The following is a 21,112-nucleotide window of genomic DNA, read 5'->3' on the forward strand; positions in this document are numbered from 1 at the left end:
CATTTGTACAATGAGTGTTTGTTTCTCTTTTCGTCTACAATATATCCACACGCTACTGGAGAAAGAAAAAGAACGGACGGCTTTAGGCATTGTGTCGCATAATAGAGTTCTGTGTCCAACGATGCCCAAAGCCCTACTATGTGTAAAGTCTCTCGCCACCGTCACTGCCACCGCCAGACACCCGTGCGCTAGCACCGCTAGCGACACCATCCACGCCGACGGCACCACCCACGCCAACGACCACGAGTAGACGCGTCAAAGGCACCACCCACGCCAACCACGTACAGGCACGCCAAGGAGTACAAACAGACGCGCCAACAGACAGAAAAGCCCATCTCCACACACCAGAAGCAAGCAAGACGCACACACACCACCAGCCCACCCCGCCCCGCATACTAGTCGAACGAGTACCATATCCCGACAAGAGAATTAGATAAAGCAAGAAGACCGCTGGGTATGCGCGAAGACAAGCCCGCGCGCGGCACCTGCGCGGTATAAAGTACGGTGCTTTGGGTTTGGTTGGGGGTTGTGTGGGGCGAGGGGACCTGTGTGAAGGCAAAGGGGAAATTGTGTGGGTGGATGCGAGGGGAGCGATAATGTTAACACATCGTGCGGGCAAAGGCGAGATGCAAGAATGCGAAGGGCGAATAATAGGGTATCCTCTGTGCGTGGAGTAGGGCCGGGAAGGGTAGTCGTCACGTCGGTCTATCATATCCGCTGCTGCGATCCGCTCCGGGAGCGCGGCGGAGTCGGTCCTGTCGACCGCCTCGGAATCGCCTCGTCCAAGTCCACCAGGGCGGAGCTGTCCGCCGTCGGTGCCTCCCAGCGCGACGGGCCCGAGCCAGACTCCTCCTCCGCAGTCTCCACGAACCGCTGCGGGTCCTTCTCCGGGCGCTGGATCCACGGCGACGTCGGCGTGTACGGTGGCGGGTTGCGCCCGATGCCCGCGCCAAGCTCGATGTCGGGGGCCGGCGCGAAGATGGCAGGCAGGAAGAAGAGGACGCCACGCCTGTGTCGGTGATGACGACGGCGGTGCGCAGGGACCTGGGCCCCGTAGCCTGTGATTGCCACAACGCGATCCCGAACGCCACGGAGAATGTCAAGCGCGGTGGTAGACGGTGCTGGTTGGCGCCCAATGTAGTCCGTGAACGCCGTAGACGCCTCCGACGAAGCAGGGGAAGTCGGTGCAGAGACATCGAAGGGAAGGCCGAGAAGCGGAACTTCTGGTCGGTCCGCGCTCTCGGGGTCCGGTGTCGATGGCGACGACGCAGACATGGGTGTCGACCAGCCGCCAAGTTGGATCTGCCAGTTGCCGTAGCGGCTGCTCCGAAGGACGTCGTGCGCGGTGAGACGCAGGCCGTGCCGACGCTGCTTGCTTGGCCACATCATGCGGATAAGACCATAAACAAGCACCACCAGACCCACCCACATGAGACCCTTGCCCCAGTGGTTCAGGAAGGCTATGAACGACGCGTCATCGGCGTGCCAGCTGCTACCGTAGTAGTGCGCGAAGAACGAGTGAGGGGCCTCGCCCTCCTTGGCGTTCTTGCCGTAGAGCGACTTGGGCAAGATCCGGATCTGGGGATCGAACGGATGCGAGGACGAGAAGATGGAGTACTGCATGGACAGGAACATGGGCCCGGTAGAGAACATGACGGTGGGGTAGTTGAGCACCCAGGAGTGGTCGAAGGTGACGAGGTTGTGGATCGTCTGCGCGAGGAAGGGGTGCCCCTTCTCGGCGAACATCAGGTCGTTGGACACACCGACGGGGATTGTTTTGGGGAGTATGACCGGGTTGACAAGCAGCGGATCGAGGGGACGCTCGCAGCCGATGTCCAGGTCGATGTACACACCGCCGTAGTGGTGGAGCACAAAGTAGCGGATCGCGTCGGCGCGCTGGATGTTGTACGGGTAGTCGTCATATGTGTCAAGGAACCATGAGTAGTGTTCGGCGATGAACTCGCGCGCCATCGCGTCCGTCCAGAGCATGTACTCGCTGGGGCGCGGTGAGCGTGACAGCGGGGTGGGCGAAGCGCGGGCTTACTAGTCGGGCATTATGTCGCGGCAGTGCTGTGAGATGTCCTTCCAACGAGTGGGGAGGGTCTCCGACTTCCATGTCTGGTGGATGATGCGGGGGATGCGCTCTATCTGGCCGTAGTCTGAGGCATTCCAGCGGGTGGAGTTGTCGAGGATGGGGACCTCTGTCTCCGAGAGATAGGCGTCCGGGTCGATGGCGAGGTAGTAGGTGACGGAACTGAGGACGATGACGGTGCCAGCGAGGACGAGTCCTAGGATGACGAGGAGGATGTAGAATACTCGTCGCCGCTGGATCATGATTGGCGGAGGAAGGGAGCGACGAGGCGGGGAGACGAAAAGGAAAAGGGCAAGTTGGATACCGCCATCATCATCACTCCCGCCGAAATCAAAAATTCCGGCATCCACCGGCACCACACCCCAATCAGGCAACGCAACCCGGCTTACGCGCCACTGCCGGCGCCCACCTCGGACCTCCCCTCCATTTGCCCCTTCCGCTTACGCGTTCCTTGATCACTACGCGAGGTCTGGGTGTTGCGGATGCACTCGACGCGCCACCAGGGACAGCCCCCAGCCGCCAAAGCCCAACTGGGACATCACCGAAACATCAACATGCATCGATTCTCCGAGATCTAAGTACAACAGACACCCGCCACCTCGCCTACGACCCCGTCGGCGTCATCCGCAGCGAAAAGATGTACACCCACTCCGGATACAGGATCACTAGGCTCTCCTGGATCGCCTCGTCCTCCCACGTCTGCGCCAGCCTCTCCAGCAGCGCCAGGTTCTGGTCCCAGTCCGCGCGCGACCACATCGCCCCTCGGCGACCGCCCGCGCCCCGCGTGTGCTCCCGACTCAGAAACCGGCACAACCTCCGCTCGTCCGTGCTGCCGCTGGGAAACTCCGTGCGCCTCTGTTTCTGCAGGAACTCGATGCAGTCCGCCGCGACCCACTGCGATATCGGCTTCTTCTCCCACTCGGGCTGGTACCTCGAGCCTGTGTCCTTCCCGATGCTGTGGTTGGGTCCGGCCGCTCGCTGCACGAGCATCTGCAGGAGGTACTCAAAGTGGTTGACCACGTTCAGGTGCAGGATATCGAGCGCATGTTTCGGCAGGATCCAGTCGTCGGGCTCCTTCATCGGCTCGTCCATGTCCATCGCGTCCTCGTCAGGCTGCGCGAGCTGCACCTTGACATTCTTCTTCTTCGTGTACCGCTTCGAGTCGTCGCCAAAGTCCTTGAACATGTATTTGTATTCCTTGCCATAGAGCATCTCGGCCATCTCACGACTGCTCCATCCGTGCGCCTTGGGCTGCATCGCCTCGCCTCGCACTGTGCAGATCCATTCAGTCGCACTTTTAGCCAAGGCGAAGGCCGCGTACCATTGCCGTTCTGACACTCAACAGATACAGCCAACCGCAGGTTGTTGTCATTCGAAAGGAGGACGCTGCGCTTTCCTGTGCTGGCAAAGTACCTCCAGCAATCGAGGATATCGTAGTCGTTGTTATTGTCACGTTCCTATGCAGAATATCAACTATTTGCACCCAAAGCGACAATTTCCGGCCACTGGCCGAAAACTCGCCGGACACTCACATTATCTTCCCGAACCGTCCAATTCTTCGATGAGCGCATCGTATCGCCCAGCGCTTGGCCACGCACGGCCGACTTCTGGTCGTGAATCTTCTTGAGCAGCCACGTCGACGCGCGACGGGAGCCCCATGACAGGTCTCGACGGTTCTTCTGGCTGTGAGGGAGTGTCAGTAGAAGAATGAGCAAGCGACCGTCAATGGGAGGACGAGCGAGTGTTGGTGGAAACGAGCGAGCGGCGGTAGGTGACGAGCGGGCGGTAGTACGGAACGAGTGAAGGCCAGTGGGAAGCCCAGGCACTACTAGTGACATGGCGAGGTCCAGCAGCGCATAGCAAAGGAAGACAGGCAGTGCACCGTGGCAGAAGTAGATAGGAGATGCGAGGGAGAAACGGTGGGCGAGGCGCACAGCAAGTAGTCTCCCATGGCACAGCAAGTGAGAGCGAACTCGCGAGGTGTACGGGTATGCAAGCGGCGGGGGAAGAAGAGTGACTTCATACGGCACCCGCGACGATGATATAGCACTCACCTATCTAGCTCCCTCACTACGATCCCTGGCACGACAACAACGAGGGGCACGCCGTGCTTCTCCACGTCTTCCACGAATCGGACGAGCACGTCGAAGAAGTGCAGGAGGATGTTGGTATCGAGGATAAGGTATAGGTCGTCTTGTTCGGAGACGGGAGGCTGCACCAGATAGCATTAGTACAGAGACAATTCGAGGGCTTGGATAAGGTGGAGGGGAGCCCAAGGTGAACCACCTACGCACCTGCATCTCCACATCATTCTCGATCTGCGTGAGTGTCTGCCGATGGTGCTTGAATGCCTTGTCGGGCAGCGCAGGGGCCTCTGGCTCTGGCTCGGGGGATGGCTCTCGAGCGGGTACATGGGCTGGCGAGGCGAAGCTGTTGGAAGAAGAGCCAAAGGTGCCAGGCGACGAACCAAAAGCATTTGTACTAGGCGAAGTTGAATGGAAAGCATTAGACGGCGCAGCGAACGCATTAGGCGTCGGTGCAAATGGTGGTAGAGGCGAAGGGGTGGCAAAGGCCTTCTGCGCGAAGCCGTCGGGCGGAAGGTACTGCTCTGTCGGGCTAAAGCCGTTGCCGGGCTGGCTAAATCCGCTGCCAGAGTTGTTGAAGCCGTTGAAGGACGATGCGAACCCGCTGTTTTGTGGCGATTGACCAAACGGCGTCGAAGGGTATTGTTGCGGGAAAGGTAATGGATAATTCAATGGGAGGGATTGCTGTTGGGATAGGAAGGGATGTGGAGAAGGGGAATGTGGTTGAGAGAAGGGGTATTGAGCTTGCTGAGCTTGGTCGAAAGGTGATGGACCGGTCGGAGAGAATGGCGATTGAGGTGCGAATGGGTGTAGGCCTGAAGGAGACGTCAATAGTGATAGATGCATTCGATGGGTTGAGAGTAATGAGAAAGACATGAGCTACGAGAAACCGCTGACACGAATTTGCGGCAACGCACCAGAGAAGTGCGTACTGCCCATGGGCGCGCCACCGGGACCTGCATTCAGCGATCCCGCGCCTGCAGAGCAAGATCGCCATCAAGATCGCCCGGCGTGTGGAGGAGCACGAGTATACTTACCATGTGCGTTCACAAGTGCCTCATATTGCTGTCTCTCGAAATCTTGACTGGCCTGCATGATACACACGCTCAGTAATCCGCACACAACTCACCTGCAGAAGTTGCAGCGAGGTATTGTCATCCAAGAAGCAAGCGGCAATAGCTTGATGTTGTACTGCCTGTCTACGAGGGTATACAGCAATAAGAGGTGATGGTAGAAGGCAACAACAAAGGGTCAGGCGAATCGAGAACAACGACGGCCGCCACAAAACCGATCCCGATCGCGGGGAAGCTGGCCTCGAGGCTCGAGCGCGTATCCCTACTTACATCGTCAAATTGACCGCCGCACCCATTTTTCCTTGATTCGCGTCGACACACAGAGCAGAGTTCCGCATGCAATGCTACATTCCATTCGGTCTATGCGTGTATATAGATGTGCAATAATACGAATAATAGAGAAATGTCGTGACGATACAGCCAGCCTCCGCGAAACAGTGAACCGCAGATATAAAGCAAAGGAGCCGCGAACATATAGAAGACGAAGCGCGGACGTAGAAACGACCCGCAACGAAGCAGACGGCCTTCAGGCGAATGAGCACTATGACGCAGCCAACGCGACCTTCTTCGACGGCGGCGAGTTCTCTAGCTGTGCCCTCAATAGGTGCATGTCATCTTCCTCCTCAACCTTCCGCTTCACACCCGCAACGGGCTTCGCGTCCGGGACCGGGCTAGGAGTCCGCCTCTTCCCACTGAGCTCTGGCGTGCTTGACCGCCTTGACTCGTTCACCAGCCTGGACACCAAGCTCGACTTCGTCTTCGACGATGCCGCTTCAGCATAGCATGTTGCGTGGTAGAGCTACGCGGATGCGTTAGCCAGAGTGCATGAGACGAAGACTGCACCACACACCTTGTCCTCCTTCCGCACCGCGTTTCTCCACACCCACTCCTCCTCGTCTTCCAAGAACTCCGACTTCAAGTGCTCCTTGCATATAGGACACGGCATCGGCAATGCCTCTTCACCCGGCGGGATCACTACAAACTGCGCGGCCAGCTCCGCATGGCGCTTCGCCTCCTCCTCCGCCGCCTCGTCTTTCGTCGCATCCGCGCGCCGCTTCCCCTTCACATCGCCCGCAACATCGTGCACCCAGTCCTACACACCGTTCCCATGTCAGCGAGGCTTGCTCGATCTGCGTGAATAGCTTACGTACCTCGAAGTCGACGAACCAGCTCCTGCTGTGACCGCGCCCAAGATCCTGGGTCGCCTTGCGGTTTTGGCGGAAGTGCATGTCAAGGTGCGACTGATAGTCTTTTCTGCCCTGCGCGCTCTCGCCGAAGCGCCTCCCACACTGCTTGCATTGAACGGGCAGCTTATCATACAATATATCTACTACCGGTGGCTTGGTCCTATTGCCCTTGCGTGAGAAGGGTGCGAGCCTATCAATGATGGGAAAGCTTACCTGCTGAGCTCGGCGCTGTTCAGCTTGACCTTTTGCCGCAGGATGGTGCGGCGGTACGAGCGGCTTTCCTCTTTCTCCATGCCCTCATCCGTTTGTTGCTGATCACCCAGACCATTCACGGGAGTAGCTGTCGCTGTTACTATACCGGCTTTGACGAGACTGGATAGCATGTTGTGTATATCGAATGCTGGCAGAGGTGCAGCTCCGGTAGCAGGAGGTGCAGAGATGGACGGCTTGACATCTTGCATGGGTTGAGGATATGGAGGGGGTTGGGCCTGGCGCGCGTAGTTGGACGGTCCTGGGGCATTGTACGTAGGCGCAGCAGGTTGAGGGGTCGGTGCAGACCATTGAGGTTGAGGCGTTGGGACATGGACGGGTGGTGTAGGAACAGGCGCGGGAGCAGGAGGGGCCGTAGGCGGACGAACAAGGGCTCGTAGCTGGGTAAGAATTTGTTGCAACTCATCCTGAGAAACGCCGGCTTCTACTAGTTTACGCAACTGCAACAGGGTCAGCATCGTGCGTCCAAGGAAGTAGGTTATGAATGACGCACCTGCGTCAAGACGGCGACATGGGTCTGCGAAGTTGTGTCGTAGGGGTTCGACTGCAGTGCGCGTTCCTTCTGACCCAGTGCAAACTCTAGCTCGCTAAGGACTTGCGTCTTCGACAATCGACTGGGACCGGGCGCAGACGCGTTGGTGTGCTTTTGGAGTCGACGGGTGAGCTGGGATTTCTTCCGCGACTGCTTGGATCTCACAGTGTTCCCATCCCCCCATATGCCGCGCTCGATGGCGATTTGGTTGGCAACGCCGAATAGTTGTTGACCACCTGGGGCGCCGGTGCGCCACGTTAGGAGCATCTCGACCATCTTGCTACGAGTCCCCTCGTCGACCTGACCATATGACTCGAGGAAGAGGGGGGTGACGAAGGCAGCAAAGTGACGAGCATAAGGATCATAGAGGTTCTTCGAGATCGCGTCTAGCAAGTACCAGGCGGGCAACTTCATCCACGGCGGAACCTGGATTTACGATCAAAATGATTAGTCAGCAATCAACACGACAGACAGAACCAAGGGCATGAGCAAGGGGAAGCAGAATCACCGACTGCTGCGAGTACGACGGCAATTCAATCGACAATTGATAGCGCTTAACGCTTTCACGTCTTTCTCTCTCTTTTTGCCAGGTGGTAGGTAGTCTATGTATGTACTCTATCCAGTAACGTTCCCGCTCTGCACAAGGGCCAATCTGGCGATGCCCTTGGCGACGACAAGCCGCAGCGCATACGAGACGACACAAGCGTCGACGAAGTGGTGGCAGGGGCACAATGGAGGTCAAGGGATCATGATAGGCGCGGGCACTCACCCTGCGTATATGCGCCTCCAAACACTGCGCGGCAATATCTCCATAGCGTACGTGGTCGTGAGCGAGCGCCGAAAGTCCCTGGATAAGAGGGCGCGAGTTGACGTTCAGTTCCGCTAACCTGGTCGTGAATTCTCTGCGGAACGAGGCTGCATCCATCTGGTACACTGGCGCTTGGGGCATAGGATATCCTTGCGGTGCACCATAGTAGCCGCCGCCCATCATAGGAGCCGGCGGAGCTTGCTGATACGGGGTACCGTAGTACGGCTGTTGGTATGAGGGTTGGGAGTAGGAAGCCATCCTGAACTCAGGCTATAGGGATGAGCGGATTGGCTCGTTGTTCGGATAACTTTACTGTGGTGGTGGCGGATATGGGGGAAAGGGGAAGAGCGATGGCTGACGAACGCGATGTGGCTTTACAATTGTCTCACACGGCGTGCACAAAGACAACGAAAGCGCTGACGAGGAACGACGATGATGGTCGTTGCAAACGATGAGCTGGTGATGCCAGCTGACCCTGACAAAGCGAAAATTCCCAGATTGGAACTCCGCCGGCCAGCGCCGAAGTGGCGTCCAGGCCACCAAGCCTCCCTTGCTCCATCGCTAGCCGATGCAAAAACACGTATCGAGCGAGCTTTACGCGATGTACAGCCGACAGTCTGCATCGTATCGAGCACAGGAGTAAAATTTTCCATGCCGAGTCAAGCCACTGGGACGACGCTCTATTAAACGAGCACAAAGATAGTCTGCGCATTAGATACTCGTACACTAAAGCACTATCTGTCGTCCGCGAGATGAATACACACAACAATGAGCACAAACTTGACAAGATTAAACCTCCTTCTCCGTGTGCGTAAGCGTAATGTCCTTCTCGCCAGGACACACCGTGATCTGCTCGCCTAGGACAGATATCGAAGGAACCTTCGGACTGTCGCCCTCGGTGCAGGTGGGACTATCGCCCCCAATACTCGTTGGACTGGCGCCCCAAGTACCTGTAGGACTGTTGTCCTCTGTATTCGTAGGGCTCGCCTTCCCGTCGTGCGACCCTGTCGTGCCGCCCTTTTGCGTATCGACATGCAACGTCGACGCGTCCCCTGGGCTGGTCGCTCGTGGCATATCCGACGTCGCGCCCTCCCCATTGGCAGACTGCGAGCTCGGCGCTACCACCGATGGCTCCTTTTCCGAAGGTACGAAAGGATTGTCCTTTCCGAGCGCTGCGCGTAGGCGTTCACGGACCTCCTCCACTCGCTTCGTGCGCTCGCCGCCTCGCCAGATGAAGACGGCCGACGCAATGCCGCACAAGAAGCTCAGTGGGATCAGACATCCAGTCGTCCACGCGGGTCGCTCGAATCGGTTGAGCCCCCACATAGTGCCGCATAGGAAGATCTGGAATATCGAGTTGCCGTCATTGAAGAGACAGATGAGGAGGGCCATGCTATAGATGCTCGTCAGTACGGGGTCGCGCAGCAAATGAGGGCCGCAGACTTGATAGGAAATGCCTGTAGATGCTGTGAGCATGGGCAGCATCCGTAGATACTGAGAGCTCACCCTATGCGTTTCCGTTCCGTGCGCTCGATACCAAGTTTGGGAATGCGCGAACTTGCGCTGTTCTGCAAAAACATGTGAGCGGATGTCATGAAGCCAGACAACGGCGACATACGTCTTTGCAAGTCGGCTTGCTGTTTCGGCGTCAGGACATGAACGTAGTTTGGATCGTAATCAGGGTCTGGTAGATCATCTTCGTCGAAGAGTGTCGGTAGTCCAGCCCTCTTGCGAAGCTTTCTCGTCAATCGCTTATAGCGCCATATCTTTAGTATACCTGTCCAGGCGTTAGTCCAGTGCGGAACTGATGAAATGTGGAACTCACGATAGGTGTCGAGGGTTCGCTGCGGAATTAGGCCAATACCAGTGACCGTGAACAAGCCGTTAGTGACTTGCGACGAGAGTTCGATCCAATAATTCTGGAGATTATTATTGTGTAGGTTGATGATCCTGGCGAGGAACAGGACGATAGCGGCGCCCCAGAACACAACCAAAAAGCCGTATATCGCCGTAAGAACCTAATACAGTGGCTTCAGCGTGGGGACGAGGTGGTTCAGGCAACATATACGAACACCGATAGCTGCGGGCACCATGAGCGACCTGCCAAGGTAAAGTGGAATGAGCGAGCTCACGAGTCTTCAGGAAGGACCAGACGCCCTTCATGATGCGCTTGAAGCGGGCTCGGCGTCTCATGACGTCCTCGACGTGTCGGTCTAGGGCATCTTCGTGGTGCGATGCAGTCTCGGGATCCCTGGGTCCATCGTCAAGAGTGACGATGGGCTTGCGGAACTTGGGGTAGCCGGTAATCGGTGGACTGAAGTGCAGTACATTAGCCGAAGTCGTGGGGAGGGTACGGGTGGAGGACGTACACGATGATAGCGTTCGCGGCGTTCGTGAGATTGGCAACTGTGCCGACTTGGGGGTCTGTGGCGCACACAGGAGGTTAGTATAGGCAGGAGAATGAGCGGGCTGCGCACCTATCACGTCGAGATGTTCGACAATATTGTCATGGTGGTGTTGATCGCCAAAGGGGTCGGCAGACTGCCGAGTGCTCGTGAGGCTGAGTGCGCTTCCAATGAGGCTCTGATCGGTGCCCTGCGCGGGGAGTCGCACGTCCGCGCTCGCGCCCTCCACGGTGACCATCTCGCTCCCTGCAGATCGCGGCCTCCGCCTCTCGGGTGACCTCGACGTGGACGCTGACCCCTCGAGGAAGGACAGCCTTGGCCGGCGCGGGGGCTTCACGCATTGCGATTGCACCCTACTCCTGGTCGTCTCAAATAGTGTGCGTCGAAATTCATCCTGCGAGCTGTCCCCTGTCGGACCCTGGATTACAGTGGCGTTCCGGGAGGTATCCTGTGCGCCATCTATGGTATGTGCACGACGTCGGCCCGGCGCAGAGGAGGGCTGAGAGGAGAAGATCGTTGTGAGAGGTCGAGGTTCAGGTTGAGGACTAGAGTCATTGAGATTGAAGTAGGTGCTCCGCCTAACGCGAACGGAGGGCATGTTGGAGGTGGGCTGGTGTAGCCCTAGTCTGGGCGGTGAGTGTTCAGGACAAGTCCATGATAATCCCACGTGCGTTGGGTTATTGTCGTTGGCAATGATCAATTGGCCCGAAACGGGTCGTCCCATTGTTCTCCGCAAATCACCTCGGACCTCGGCGCCTTGCAGATCAATTGGTAGCCAAGCTTCTGTTCTTGGCAAGGTTTCGTAGGCTGACTGGTAAGACTGGTATCTAACGATCCTCTGGGGTAATGTTATTGCGCATATGTGCGTGGCATAATAAGAGATCCTAGCGTAAGTAGGTCGGGTACAAATAGCGAGCAGCCTGCATGAACGAGAGCAATGAGCAAGTGACGATGCGTGTGTATGGTACAGTGTGCGTAGATGCTGGGTGCCAATATAAGATAAGTAGATGCTGTAATCTATGAGGGTCCATCATGGGACCGTCGAGCAGGAAGACGAGTGGTGCTGGATCTGCCGTCCGAACTGGGGCGCCTGCTGAACATAGGCTTGGACGACTGACGGGAGTATTAGTCGTGACGATATAGTATGACGAGACGACATACTCACCAGGGAGGAGGTACTGTCCGTCTTCGCTGACTTCGAAGACGAGGAGCGGCTGAACAGGCTGAGCATCCTGTTCCGACTTGCAGGTCGAGGAGGCTGCGAGCCGAGGGCATCCTCATCAAGCGGTTCAGGCTCGTCGGTGATATATGGCGAGAACGATGTCGCAGGCTCTTCCGGTAGACGCCGCGCAGAAGCCCGCCTCCACTTCAGATCCTTTGGCAACATCGGCGTCGACACCTGCCGTATGCCAAGTTTCGGACGGCCAGGCGCCTTGGGAGTCGGAGTGAGCTGAGGCGTATCATCTGGAGACGTATTCTTTGACGAGGACGGGATGAACTTGGTCTTCGCAATGAGCTCGCGAGCGACAGGGAACACAGGCACGAGAGGCTGATGGAACGCCATTTTGAGCCACCCTGTCCAGGAAGTGTTCGACGGGATAAACTGCGAGACCAACTCCTCGAACTGTTCAAAGAGCATCAGCAAAACACCCTCGCTAGTGCAGTTGTCGTACTGACACTCCAAGTTTGGTTGCGATACTCCAGATCTCGCGTGCGAATCATCGCATCCCGACAGACGAAAGAGTCGTCCTTCATAACGCTGAGCATGATGTGCAAGCTTGACATACAGTTCAGTCATTGAATTCGAACAGCGAGGCAGTATACACACCTCGATATCTTGACCAAGACGAAACTCTTCTGCGACGACCGCGTCTTCATCTCCGCCGCGTCCATCTTGTGTCGATGTGCGGCAGCAGCCCGCGCCTTCTTCAGCTTCCCACCATCACCGTTGCTCTGCCCGTCGAACTTGTTGAGCGCATCCGAGGACCGCATGCGTGTCAGGGGTGACAGCTTCAGGCTCTGCGTGCTGTTCTCCCTCGCGGACATGCGCAAGTCGGTGAAAGAGCGAGACGCGCCGAGCTTGCGCAAGCCAGGTGGTGGCGTGAGGGTGTTGGATGTCCGTGGGGCGTCCATAGACGCGCGCTCACTAATGAGGTCGTCGTCGTCCGCTTCGTCATCAGTGGCCTCCAGCTCTGCCCTCTCCCTGCGGTTCGGCCAGAAGTATTCCATGATCTTGCGCCCCATTGCAGCGTGGAGCTGTAGTCGGAAGGGATGCAATTGGACTTCGAAGCGTTCGTAGATCGTGATGCCTCCAACGGGCGCGAGCACAGTCCAATCGGCCAACAGAAAGAGGCCACGCTGAATGAACAGGGTCAGCTCGCGCAGTTACTCTCAAAAGTTGGAGATGCACCTTTAGAAGAGGATGATTCGTCGGCTCGTCGTGCTTCGCCAGGATCTCCTGCCACACGGCATCTCGAGATCCATCAAACGCCTGCAGGTTGCCGACGGACAGATGGTTGACAGTCGAACTGTCCTGGCGGTTGAGCCAGTGGAAATCCGCGTTCTGAATGACGAGCTTCGCAAGCATTTCCCTGCTCTTGTCCAGCATACGCCATGAGATCTCTGACGATGATGCGTGCAGCATGACCGCAGACTTGTCGGTGTGATCGTCTGAGCGGTCCTGCGCCAGCTTGATGGCATCGAAGAGCAAGTTCAGCTCTTCCGACAACAGGTAGATGTGCGCACGAAGCTTCAGCATCTCCACTCGCGCAGACGGGTCAGCGAAGTTGGCCAATGAGCCTGCGGCTCGTTGCATCTCCAAGGCAGACCGGAGGCGCTGTTGTATTGACGAAACTACCTTCGCAGCTGATTGGAGATCCGTGAAGTCATATGCGAAGAGCAGCGTCTCTAGCCTGTCGAGCCGCGTCTTGTGAGCGGGGTCGGAAAACAGTAGCACCTTCGTGATAACGCGTGAGATGACTTGGAAGTGGTTTTCCGTTGCGCCGGCCGTGAAACGAGGGGAATGTATCCGGATGAGATCCTACTCGGGATAAGCACTATGCGAATGCGCCTGCATTCAGCTTACCGTCTGATCCTGCAGATGGTGGTCGTCGACAAGTGCCGCCTTCTGATTCGACGAGGGCGAGATGGCAGAAGTGATCCCGTTCCGCAGACGCAGCCTGTTGAACTTGTCGTATTGGAACACCGCGTCCGTTTGGGGCATGATCCGGTCGAAGAGCCGACTCTCGCAGCGGAGGTCGATGAGTACCTCCAGTGGAACGCATCCATCTCCGACTTGGTCTTTGTCGACAGGCGAGAACATTTGAAGTCCGGAGAGGGAAGCATAACTCCTGGACATGATCTTTCCGCTGATGGGGTCCATGGCGTTGGCGTCGTCCATGATAGAGAAGGTCTGCATTTTGGCCTGCACAGCAGCGAGAATGGCGATAGCGTCACTGTCACCATCGGCCGTGCGCAACACAATTTGTGGCTTGAGCAACAGGCCGACGGTGCTCTTGTGCAGAGACACGCCTTCTGGCCAGCCATCCAAAGGATTAACATCGCCCATGTCGAAGGATACGGCCTGTGCTTCACGCGGTTCATCCTGCGATGATGACTTGCGATTCTCTCCGCTGATGATCTTTCGGAGAGCAAGCGCTGCCATTTGGGCTGGATTGTGTACAGACTCGGAAGAAGCCCTCTCGGAGATGTCGTCTTTCAGAACCGTGTTGGCTTGGTCGAGAATGAACTTGACCGCTCTGCGCTGAGTGTGAGTACGTGACATAGCACAGTGCTCATCATACACACCTTGTCGCGAGATGGTACTCATGCCCACGGCGTGCCCTGGACAGGTAGTAGTACTGCAGCATTATCTAGAGAAGTCGTCAGACCTATCCCGATATGGAAGTATAGCTTCACTCACATCGCGAATGGCGCTGTCGAAGAAGACCTTCGGGCAATGGACTTGAATGACATTGTCAAATTCGGCCCACTCATCTGGCGAGACGGTGTCGGAAGGAAGGCGGTAGTCTTGCTCTCCAACCTTAGTTTCCTGGCGAGTTTCTTGCTCTTGGAGATGGGTTATGTATTCCTCCAGCAAGGTGACCATGCGTTGAACGGGTTCGCCCTCCTCCTGGGATGGATAAGTACCCGGAAAGAACTCATGAGATTGGCACAAACCTTGTCCGACTCAGACTCGGAATCCGAGATGCTCATCGTCAGCTTCATGTCCGACACTCGGCGCGACGTCAAATCTATCTGGATCTCTGGGATAGCTACAACGTCATCAATAAGGATGCGCCATGGAGAGGACGACAAACGTACAAGCTTGAGTGTTTAGGAGGCAGGTGTGCGTGTGCTCATTGCCGAACTTGGTGTTGAGATCCTCGTCGGTATGAGGGGAGTTCGCCAGATTGCGCTTAAAGTAGGCGATGTAAGGACAGTTTGCCACTGGCAGGAAGTGCAACGTCGGATTCTCAATGGGTTGCCAGTCGAGCTCGACGTAATCATCGGAGTCGTACCAGGCAGAGAACTGAGACGATGTGGGCAGATCCGTCCTTGACGAGTAGTTACTGCGGTGTTCGGGCTTGGTGACGGGTACCGCCTGCTTGAGCAGCTCAGGGAACGTCGCCAAAACAGCGCGGAGGTCTAAGTCCTTGATGGCAACTTCGGCCGCGTAGAAGGGTTTCCGCCGGATGACTTTCGTAGTGCCGGGCTGCATTCCGGGAACCGCCATCTCCTGATCTCTCTGGTGCATGTCGACTTGGAAGTCCCGCAGAAGCCCCTTGACCCCGATCCATGGTGTGACACCTTCGACCCAGGCTATAGTGACAGTCAGTAGCATGACCACATTTCTGAGAAAGGGACATACTTTGGCGGGAGTCGTCAATGTACGCGTGCATCAAGTAAAGCTGGGGAACCGAGATCCTATACTTGAGGGTGGCCAGATGTCGTCCGAACTTGGGTGTCAACAATCGTCGAGGATAGTAGCTTCCCTGACGAATTGGCAGCGACAGTACCCCGTCGAAGAGGTGCCACCACGCCCAGAAATGCGCGAAGGTCTTCGGCGTCAGATGCAGAGTACTCGAGTTCTTGAGGTGTCCGAGCTTCATTGGACGAATGCATGAGGTCAACGAGATCGACAGGTGGATGAAGTCCGAGCGGAAACCGTTGTACGAGTCCTCCGCGGTCTGCAATCATGAGCAAGTGCGTCGAAGAGGGTTATATGATGCGTACCTTGGGCAAAGGCGGCTTCGCCTTCTTCTCCAAGAACACGCCGTAGTGTGGGGCGAAGTCGAATAGGCGACACGAACGATTGAATGGATCGCCTGCACATTTCTCACACTCCTCTCCGCACGACCTCTCGCACACGAAGCCCAGCCCGAAGCGGACCCCGGATCGGAGCTTGGCCATAACCTTGGTGTACTTGAAGTCACGTCTATCCACAGCACCATACTGGCATTGCCCTAGGCTGAACAAAGGTAAGTGACACTCGAGATGTGCACAGGACGTTATCTTACTTGGGTATGGCCATGAACATGGAATTGCTGACGACTTGGATGACTTCATTATCGGGGTTCGGTAGACCAACCAATATCTTCGGATTGCCTTGCCAGACGAGCACAAATCCGGCGCCATCGCCGTGAAGACTAGCCGGGTCTCGCGAGCCTGACAAATCGATGAGTGAGATGACCAAGCGTGCAATGACAATCGACGTACCCTTCATGACATACCGCACATCGTACTTGAACGCCGCCCTCACTTTCCAGTGACATACCAAGCGGATCTATGAAGGGTAAACAAAGAAACTGGTGGCCAAGAAGCGGTCGACTTGCCTTATCCCAGAAGCCTACAGCAGGTGACGAATCTCTCGGCGAGCTTGTGACAGAGTCCAAGACACGCATCAAGTCTTGCGTGGTGGAACCATAGCTTATACCCCAAGAGATTGTCGTCGTCGAGTCCGTCGTGACATGGACTTGCGGTAGCGCGTACGTCTTCACTGGCATGATCGTCTTCGGGACCGATATCGAAAGAGGCGGTATACTATAACGACGCGACCCACTCAAGATTGGGCACTCAAACCAGTCCACTGAGGCGTCCGTTCCCATCTCCTCGCCGATGACCAGGTCGGTGTCGAACTCGAGAGCATGGCTGACGCCGTCCGAGTGTGGTGGAATGTACAACAGAGGGATGGGGAAGTCGCGAAGTTCACCGCAGGCCGTAGACGCCGAGACGTGGAGATGCATCGGCACCAGTAAAGTGAAAACGGTGTCCAGCGGTAGTCCATCTCCCTGCTCGTGCATGAACTGCGCAAGATGATCCATAGGGAAGGATGGAGGACCTAAGAGCACTTGCACGCTCGATAGCGTTGCGCGGAATAGAGGTACCCTCAGCTTCTCATCCACGACAACTTGCACGGGTACTGCGCGCCGTTTCCGTCCCATAAGGTTCTCCAAGACGGACATCTCAGACTCCTCGCGGGAGTTGCGTAGTTGGTCCAGCAGCGTGCGGTAGGTCCAGAAATTGACTTCATCTAGCCGACGGCGGGCTTCCTCGATGGACACCGTGTGCGCGTCGGTGAACTCATAGTCCGGTCGCAAGCCTGGCGCATTCGCGGATTCCGCCGTGCTTTGGCCGAGAATCTTCTCCACCTTGGCCTCAAAAGCGTTCTCCCGTTCTGTGCGCTGCCTCGCGCCGTCCAGGACCGTGCGGAAGATGCTACCGAGGGAGTACTCTAGGGGATCATCTGCGGCCTCAATCGATAGGTACGCGACGTCGATCTTGAGCGGTGGCACGTTCTTCGGCCCTTCAGCTTCTGGTGTAGGCATATGCGAGTATCGTCCGGCGTTCGTCATATGGACGAGATGCTTTGCCCCTTTGGCAGCGAGACTGATTTCCAGTATCAAGTCAGCGAGGATATAGCCATGCGGGATGTGCAAGCGGGCCGCGTCGCCTTCAATGGAGATTGCTGATCCGGGAACTGTGGGCATGAAGACACGCCATCCGCGAAGCAACAACAGCTCCTGCCACTCATTGGATGCCGACAGCTGTGTATGTCGCGTTGGGGGCGGAGGAGGCGGCACCCAGACCATGAGTTGGCTCAACGACCCAGATACGGGGGCCTGCGGTGACACCGCTGCGCGGAGATCGCGAAGACAGGCGGTCAACCTCTGCTTGCGCAAGATGAAGCTAATCTCAGCACGGCGAAGGCAGAACGAGACCTCGAGTGCCTTGTCACTCTTCGCCTTCGTGGCAGTCGGCGGCGCATCGGTGAGACGCGGTGGTAGAATGGACTTGACTGCGCGGGCCGCCAAGAGGGTATGGTACAAGTGCGACAGCTGGATCTCCGCGTCCGCCTCAGAGATGGCGACATAGACGCTGCCGTTCGACGAGGTGCCGGGGACCGCGCCAGTGTAGCTGACCTTGATGCTCTCGATACCGATGAATTCCTTCGAGTCGTGCTCGCGACTGTCCGTCTCCGCAATCGTCTGATCATCCGACTCCACTTCGGTCGACAGTGCGTCCCGGATGTGTATCTCCTCAAGCTCCAGCGTGGCCACCGCTCTGCCACCTGACTTCGTCTTAGTGTTTATCAGAGCTTCGCCTATGCGCTCCTCGGCTACGCGAAGTATGGCCCTCGTTTCTGCCCGTTCGTCGTATTTGCGGAAGTGATGCAAGTGTGTCGACTGCACGGCAGCAAACTCGAGGGTTAACCCGGTGCGCAGGGCGATACCGAGCGCCATTTCCATCGCGTTGGAGGGGTTGAGGTCCGGCGAGGTCGTCAGAGCCGCTATTCGTGAGATAGATGCAGTCAAGTTGAGACCGAGAGGTGAGGGTGGCTTGAGTTGCGCAGGCTGCGGCGGTAATGGCGTGGACGGTGGTGAGGGCTTGTCTCGCGAGGTCAGAGCGGCAAGCTGCGTGGTGGTCGCAAGGACGTCCGGATGCCAGAGTTCCACGCATAACGTCTCTGCACGGACATTGACATCGGCAACAAGGGAATGTAGATCCACCGTCGCCATATTCTGCGAATCATCGATCACATCCGCGAAGGCGCCTGCCGTACCCCGAATAGTGAACCCATCGAACGTCAACAAGGACGGATCGTCCAGGAAGTCCATGTCATTGGCGCTCGCGCCGCCACCGAAAGGTCCAACGTTTCCCTCGTTCCATTGTCGTCGCACCTTCACGAAGAGCGTGTCCATGTCGACTTGCAGCTGGGCCTTCATGAGATAGCCTTGACCTGACTCCGCAGTCAATAGTTCGTGAACAAAACTCGACTCTGCCGAGACGGCGAACTCGTTGCAGCGCAGTTCCGTAGACGTCGGTGCATGCGAGCGACCCTCTGTACCCAATATTGTTGCCCAGAACGGACCGCTATGCAAGGTGAAGATGACGCGTGGCATCAATGTTGACTCAGGCATGGGCGTCGGCGGTCGTGGTGGGCCCGCGGCAGCTCGCTTCGCAGCCATATACGTGTCCAGACGATCCAACATATCTCTGAGGTCATCAACGTTATGCGTTACTTGCATCCCGCCAAGTCGTACGTCAAGGGCTAGCAGGGCCGCATTAGGGTCTCCGCACATGAAGGGCGTCGCGCAAACGAACGGCGACGGCCATTGGGACACGAGCCCGTCTATCGAGATCGACCCCAGCTTCGCCATGTGTAGGTCCTCGAGGCGGCTGATCTTATCCAGCGTGACTTCCTGGAGGTTGAATGAGACATTGAATGAGCCGGGGTGCAGCTGGGACACGGATCGTCCCAGGTGTTTGCGATGCAGAGGGTTGGAGAACGGGTCGCTCTTCCGTACGTCCAGCACTATGTGCTGAAGGCGTCCCTTGTAGATGGCGTAGTCTTGGATCGCAGGACGATCCTCCGCTGAGACGAACGTTATGTCGGCCAATCGCAACTCAAGTGAAGAAAAGAACGACAAGGTGGACTACACAAACGTTGTCAGTGATGAGTGCGGCTCTAGATCGACGACACTTACTGTGTCCTTGAAGTCAGCAACCTTGGTGCAAGGTTGCGGATAGAATGACGATCCTCGCAGTCTCGACTAGGGGGCATCAGTTCAAAGTCTTTGTATCCATCGCTTGTGCTCACCGACAATGCCTCAAGAAATGGAGATCCTGCAGGTATAGGGAGGCCGTCACCCGTTGGCGTCTTCGGGGGACTTGGTGAATCTTCCGTGTCGGATACTATGGCCGCCCTCGGGGGCGGGCTGATCGCTTCTGGTAGAGGATGACTGGCCTGAAGTCGCGCCTTGACAGCTTTCCAATCGTTGAAGACGGCAAGGCAGGCGTCGACATCGACTACGACCTTCCCGAGGTTGAGAAGCACGCTCAGTGCTTGCGCATAGGAGAAGCCGACGATAGGGTTAAAGCCAACAGAGCCTTGTAGGTGCGCTTCTCCTGGAAGGTCAAAGAACGGAAGCTCGCTTATACGGCCTACAGGTAGATCAGTAGGTGCTCATAAGGAGGGCATTGTGACGCACCAGTGCTAACTGGCTGCATGAAACCCCTAGCATCGCGCACAGAGAACCTCCAATGGATGTGCCCTTGCGTGTGCCCCCACGCTGCGTTCCATGATCGTCTGAAGCTGCCTGCAATGCGCGTACGCAGCACACTGAACCTATGTGTCTGGGGCTTGGGCGTGGATGACTTGCGTCGGTGCTTAAGCGCCGACGCGGGCGGCTCCAGGCCAACCAGGTTGATGAATGTTTGAAGGTGTACGCGATGCGCGCTCACGTCGACGCCGGGGAGGTCTGCAACAGATGCCTGGAAGTCCTGGACCTCGAAGGCGATCGCGGATGTGAGGTGGGGAAGGAAGCGGAAGACAATGCGCAGGCAGGCGACGAAGTAGACGCGGAGGTACGGGCGAACAAGGGGATCGAGGATGGAGTAGGCGGACGCGAACCATTGGCGGATGGATTGCTTGGGGGATGTGGTCTGCAGTTCCTTGAAAGAGAATGCCCGGCGGCGCTTGAGTAGGATGGGTTTGTGTTGTTCCTGCTTCTTGAGGCGTAGGCGTAGCCCCTCGAATGTAACCGTCCACCGCGTTGTTGCTTCGGGAGGCGATCTCGGCCAGCTGACCCTCTCTATCCTGACCTCCAAGGTGCCCGCAGCAATGTATATGCCCCGGATACTACGGAGACTGGTGGTCCGTACGCGTACGTGCTTGCTCGCCGCGTTCAGCAGTCCGGGGATGATCCATGACCGGAGGAGAACAAGAGCAGTGAAGATGCGGACGAGGAAGAGAATAAGGCAGGACAGCCAGGTGCTAGAGGGGCTGGAGATGAGAAGGAGCTTGAAGATCGTCCAGGGCAGCGCGAAGACGCCGAAGACGCTCATGTCTGAGTGCGCTGGGTGGGATGGCAAAGGAACGGACGCATGAACAGGTTGTCGGGACTTGGTGGGGCGTGCGCGTCGACTGTCTGTTATGCCTCGGGGGTGGTGAAGGTGGGCAGTGGTGAGAGCGGGAACGAAGCCGCGCGTGTCAGGCTCGTCAGCGCTGCTAACCAGCGAGGAGCCCCGGAGCCTTTCGTCCGCCCGATCTCATTTCCAAACGGGGCGTCGGAAGCAGCCGAGCCCCACGTTCGACTTCAACCTGGCGCGCTGACCTTGCGATGACCACGACTGGAAGCACGACCACGATCCGTACTCAT

General features: G+C 57.2%; 5 protein-coding genes across 5 annotated transcripts; all 5 read right to left on the bottom strand.

Annotated features, from left to right (window-relative positions):
- Position 1: 1 nt before the first annotated feature.
- On the bottom strand, positions 2-2,388 carry SCHCODRAFT_02621895 (uncharacterized protein). The gene is made up of 2 exons (XM_003037852.2): positions 2,045-2,388; positions 2-1,996 (listed from the first exon to the last, which is right to left on the bottom strand). Exons 1-2 carry the CDS (start codon positions 2,332-2,334, stop codon positions 709-711), a joined length of 1,578 nt encoding a protein of 525 aa, XP_003037898.2. The 5' UTR covers positions 2,335-2,388; the 3' UTR covers positions 2-708.
- Positions 2,389-2,501: 113 nt separating this feature from the next.
- Positions 2,502-5,415, bottom strand: SCHCODRAFT_02621898 (uncharacterized protein). The gene is made up of 7 exons (XM_050345087.1): positions 5,214-5,415; positions 5,094-5,153; positions 4,387-4,991; positions 4,147-4,304; positions 3,625-3,775; positions 3,414-3,549; positions 2,502-3,363 (listed from the first exon to the last, which is right to left on the bottom strand). Exons 1-7 carry the CDS (start codon positions 5,269-5,271, stop codon positions 2,696-2,698), a joined length of 1,836 nt encoding a protein of 611 aa, XP_050200467.1. The 5' UTR covers positions 5,272-5,415; the 3' UTR covers positions 2,502-2,695.
- Positions 5,416-5,557: 142 nt separating this feature from the next.
- Positions 5,558-8,488, bottom strand: SCHCODRAFT_02621902 (uncharacterized protein). Its single transcript, XM_003037854.2, has 7 exons — positions 8,008-8,488; positions 7,404-7,664; positions 7,200-7,349; positions 6,650-7,146; positions 6,401-6,596; positions 6,100-6,342; positions 5,558-6,048 (listed from the first exon to the last, which is right to left on the bottom strand). The coding sequence occupies exons 1-7, from the start codon at positions 8,302-8,304 to the stop codon at positions 5,791-5,793; spliced, it is 1,902 nt and encodes a 633-aa protein (XP_003037900.2). The 5' UTR covers positions 8,305-8,488; the 3' UTR covers positions 5,558-5,790.
- A 164-nt stretch (positions 8,489-8,652) lies between these two features.
- On the bottom strand, positions 8,653-11,107 carry SCHCODRAFT_02575105 (uncharacterized protein). The gene is made up of 9 exons (XM_003037855.3): positions 10,524-11,107; positions 10,416-10,470; positions 10,179-10,360; positions 10,119-10,126; positions 9,872-10,064; positions 9,665-9,823; positions 9,553-9,614; positions 9,490-9,503; positions 8,653-9,439 (listed from the first exon to the last, which is right to left on the bottom strand). Exons 1-9 carry the CDS (start codon positions 11,047-11,049, stop codon positions 8,836-8,838), a joined length of 1,803 nt encoding a protein of 600 aa, XP_003037901.1. The 5' UTR covers positions 11,050-11,107; the 3' UTR covers positions 8,653-8,835.
- Positions 11,108-11,201: 94 nt separating this feature from the next.
- SCHCODRAFT_02747457 (uncharacterized protein) lies at positions 11,202-20,970 on the bottom strand. Its single transcript, XM_050347207.1, has 18 exons — positions 19,943-20,970; positions 19,552-19,895; positions 19,439-19,504; positions 16,286-19,387; positions 16,170-16,236; positions 15,971-16,118; positions 15,687-15,921; positions 15,322-15,640; positions 14,775-15,272; positions 14,631-14,725; positions 14,374-14,583; positions 14,259-14,323; positions 13,537-14,209; positions 12,862-13,491; positions 12,280-12,809; positions 12,129-12,228; positions 11,617-12,075; positions 11,202-11,564 (listed from the first exon to the last, which is right to left on the bottom strand). Exons 1-18 carry the CDS (start codon positions 20,796-20,798, stop codon positions 11,469-11,471), a joined length of 8,493 nt encoding a protein of 2,830 aa, XP_050200468.1. The 5' UTR covers positions 20,799-20,970; the 3' UTR covers positions 11,202-11,468.
- Between the last annotated feature and the right edge of the window lie 142 nt (positions 20,971-21,112).

This window comes from Schizophyllum commune (assembly GCF_000143185.2).
Source record: "Schizophyllum commune H4-8 unplaced genomic scaffold SCHCOscaffold_5, whole genome shotgun sequence".
Classification (NCBI taxonomy): Eukaryota; Fungi; Basidiomycota; class Agaricomycetes; order Agaricales; family Schizophyllaceae; genus Schizophyllum; species Schizophyllum commune.